A 3,962-nucleotide genomic window follows, 5' to 3' on the forward strand; every position below is an offset into this window, starting at 1 on the left:
AGCATGGATATTTAGAGTCAGACATACCTGGGTTTGAATTCTAACTTTGGTGATTTTCTAAAGGGAGAGAGAAGTGAGCACAGACTCTGGAGCCATTAGGCTTTAAATCCCAAATCTAGCCTTCCATATCTTTCACCAGTGTGTTATAGTTTGAACTGTAGAGATCTTTCACCTCCTTGGTTAAATTCCTAGGTGTTTTTGTTTGTTTATAGCTACCATAAATAATGATGCCTTAGTCCTTTACTTTCTTCAAGGATGTAGATTAGGACCCACAGGGTGAAAAAGCTAAAGCTCTAGCTTTAGATCTGGGTATGTTTGCTTTAGAGAGTTGGAAGAGACTAAGGCTCTTCATAGCAATACTGAGGTTGGAATCAGGGTGCTGGTGACAGGGAACACAGGCTATTTCCTATGGGTATGATGCCTTCAGGAATGACCTTGCTCCTGATTCTTTGGGGTTTCTGATTTTGCACCAGTCCAAAATGAAGGGACTGATGATCTGAAAGGTCTTCTTCCAACAGAGCCCTGGGCAGGTGGAGGGGGCATCCCAAAACCAACACCACTGCCTGACTTAACTGGTCCAGGAACAGGGGTCCTTTGAGGAAAGGAGGGCATGGAGGGAGTCCCAAACACACTCTTTCTTGCAGAAATGCTGACCCTCCCCCAAACAAAAGGAGTGCTCTGGCTGGACAGACCCTGAGTGTTCTGGCTCCAGTATTTTTCAAAGAGGGTTGTGGTACTAGCAGTCCCAATTGGCATTACTCCAACACTGAAAGCTCCAGACACAGAGCTCATGTCTGGGGAAGTCACACTGATCCCGGGCTCCCCACAGTCCATAGGGGTTACCAATCTCCCAAAGGCAAAATGTTGTGGGCTGTGCTGCCAAGCACTGAGCCACAAGCCCCACTTCAGGGCCTCTGGGTGACAACTCCTAAGCCAGTTGTACTAGCTTGACCAAAGGGAAAACCTGCAGAAGTGCTGCCAAAGTCTGGGTGGATACTGGCAGGGATGTGAAAGGTGGAGGTTGAGGATGTCAAACCCCCAGAGGTTGACTGGGTAGTGATGCCAAAGATTGGCTGAGCTCGAGTTGGCACTGGGCTTGGGATGCCACTGCTGAATTCCCAAAATGAAAAGAGCTATGGAAGCTTGAGGCAAGAGCTGGCTGGGGGGCATCTTGCTTCTGTCCATCTGTGTTCCCAAATGTAGGCTGGGAAGTGTCTCCTGGGGATAGTAGGTTAGGTGGCCTTGAGTTGGACCCCAAGGAAACTGTGAATGCTGGGGTCAGGTTGGAGATGCTGGGTGACAGTACAGGCCGGCTTTTGTGTACAAAGGCTGAGGTTGACAGATGGCTGCCCATACTCCTGAAATTAGCAGTGCTTCTTCTTGAGGATATTTGGACAGCACTGGAAAGAACCGGCTAAAGATGGTTACTGTGTGTACAGTATGGATGGTAGTATGGTGGTGTGGTGGGAAAATGAAGCCTGTGGCTGGGGAGAAGCCATCCCTGAAGGCCCAAGCAGCCCCAAGCAGGAAAATGTGGCAAGTGGAAGGGACAGAGTAAGTGTTGCCCATGGTACTGATAACATTCACTACACCAGAATCCAAAGGTGGCTTAAAAACAGGATCTTTGGATGTGCTGGCTAGGGTGGTAGACATGACCACAGAGGTGGCCTTGACCAGGCCATGGAAGAGATGGGTAGAAGCAGGAGTGACTGGAGGAGAGTCCTGCTTGGAGGAGAAAGGAGCTATCATGGGCATAGTTTCAAGTGGTCCTATGCTGCCAAAGATAGGCTTGAAGGTAGGAGTTAAAATGCCCCAACTTGTGGAGAGGGAAGAGCTTGGAGATGCTGCAGCTGTGACTGAAATTCTAGAATATAAGGAGCCTCCAATCTCATTATAGTACAGGGGCTCAAAAATGGGTTTTAACATGAGGTGAACAGAAGTTGCAGCAGGAGGTGCAGATGCGGGAAGACGAGAAGTTAGGCTACTCATCATTCCAAACAAAGTACTTTGCATGGTGGGTCCTACAGGGGAAATGGCAGGTGAGTCTGGGGGCATGGCAAACCTGTCAGCCTGAGAGGTTGAAGGTGGCCAGATGGTGTCAGTGACTAATGATGTGGGGAAGGTGGTGGTCAGCAGGATGAAAGTAGCTGTGGGCTTTGAGTCTGGAGAAATGCCTGGAAGGAGCTCTGACTGTGAGCACCCATGTGGGGTCAGTAGGCTGGGTGTCCTCAGAGGTGAATGGGCCACATTGGTTGCCTCTCCAGTAGACTGTGGGGAGGCTAGTGGACCTGGAGACTTCAATTTCTTTAAGCTTTCCAACTGAGGATTTATACTCTTGGCTAGAGCTGTCCCTGAAGGAGGCCAAGTGAGAGACAGGGAAGTCTGAATAGCAGGCCAAGTTTCAGGCACAGGGTCTGTGGTGGCCTCCGTTGTATCCTTTCTGGCTTTGTTGCTCCACTGTAACCCAGCTTTCTCCCCGAAGGTCAGATCTTCATCAGGGACTGCATAACCAAGTTGGGGAGGTGGAGTCACAGACAGCAAGTTCCCAGGGCTAGAAAGCAGCAGCGAAATCTTCTGATTTTACTTTCCAGAACTTCCAGATGTTCCTGGGGATTCACTGTCTAATACCAGTGGGACTGGAGAGTGAGATTGACCGTTTTCTTTCTTTTTTATTGGCCACTCTGGTGTCTGACATGATGCACTGAGAACACTTCTTTTCCAAGGCTCTGAGAAATCTCTAGAAGAGCTGTAAGAGCTGGTAATAGCATTCCTTTTGGAACTGAGGGGGCCACCTGTGTGTATGCTGGCCAAGGAACTCATGGAGGAGCAACTGGGCCTCTTAGTCAAGCTGTGGTCTGAGCTCCGGGAGTGGAGACTTCTCTTCAGAGGCCCAGGCCTGGGCACAAAAGAAGCGAGGGCTCCATTTTTCATCAGGGGTTTAAATGCCGATAGTCTGGTCTCTGGACTCTTACTCTTACTGACCAGGCTCTCAGAGAATAGTGGTTCTTCCAACCTCACTCTCCTCTTTCTGCACTCTCTGAGGGCCCTCAGCACTGTCTCCTTTGCACACGGGTCTGGGGCCTTCTCAGAGGATGGCGGCCCTGCAGAGTTGACTACATCCGCCCGAGAAATGGAAGGAGGCACTCTCTGGTCAGGAGGCGTGATTTTGACGGTTACTGGGCTCCCAATTGCCCTGGGGTGCTGAAGAGACAAAATACTTCGCTTTAAGTAACTTTTCCCCCAGTCTGAAGGAAAGTGCCTCCAAGTCTCGTTAACCAGCCACGTGGGTGGATTGCCAGGGTCCCAGTTTGGCGGCCTACTCACAGGTCTGTGTTGCGGGGCGGGTTCAGCGCGGCGGACGAACTGAACCCCATGAACTTGGTGAAGTGGCTGAGCTGGCTGGTGGTTCCTGGGCCTCTCCATCAAGACTGTGCGCACCTGGGCTGGGGACGACGGCGAGAGTCCTGGCTTGCCCAGATAACTGCCCATAAGGAGAGATGCGATGCGGCCAGTGACGGAGCAGGGTTCTGGCTTCCCAGGTTTTGGAGGTCTGCGGAATTTACCCCAGTCGAAGCGCAGTGTTCGGGTGACGGTTGGGATCCAGCCGCGAGGAAAGCGCGAGGGTTATCAGGGCACTTGGCACCCTGCAGGCCCCGCATCCACGGAAATAGGGGACACGCGGGGCTTCGGCGGCCCCAATAGCTTGCTCTGCTATTTTGAAGCCTAACTGGGGCGCTCAGACCTCTGGTTTCTCCGCTGGAGTTGCAGCACGCGGCGTGAGGAGAGGAACTCGACAGGAAGCGCGTGGCCCGTCGCCCCGGCGTAGGCAGTGCCGGTCTGGGACCGAGTGGCCAGGGCTCACCGAGTCGCGGAGAGCTTGAATCGAGCTGGCGCCAAGGCTCCAGGCTCCGACTGAGACGGGCCTTGAGGGTCCAGGCTCAGAGCCCCTGCGCGGATCGGTC

General features: G+C 52.4%; 1 protein-coding gene across 1 annotated transcript; it reads right to left on the reverse strand.

Moving 5' to 3' along the window:
- Positions 1-399: 399 nt before the first annotated feature.
- Positions 400-3,489, reverse strand: POM121L2 (POM121 transmembrane nucleoporin like 2). The gene is given in 4 exon segments (XM_045551936.1): positions 400-875; positions 878-1,102; positions 1,105-1,413; positions 1,416-3,489. Coding segments are annotated over 4 exon segments (3,084 nt in total).
- Positions 3,490-3,962: the final 473 nt, after the last annotated feature.

The sequence above is a fragment of the Lemur catta genome, chromosome 5 (assembly GCF_020740605.2).
Source record: "Lemur catta isolate mLemCat1 chromosome 5, mLemCat1.pri, whole genome shotgun sequence".
NCBI classification, from domain to species: Eukaryota; Metazoa; Chordata; class Mammalia; order Primates; family Lemuridae; genus Lemur; species Lemur catta.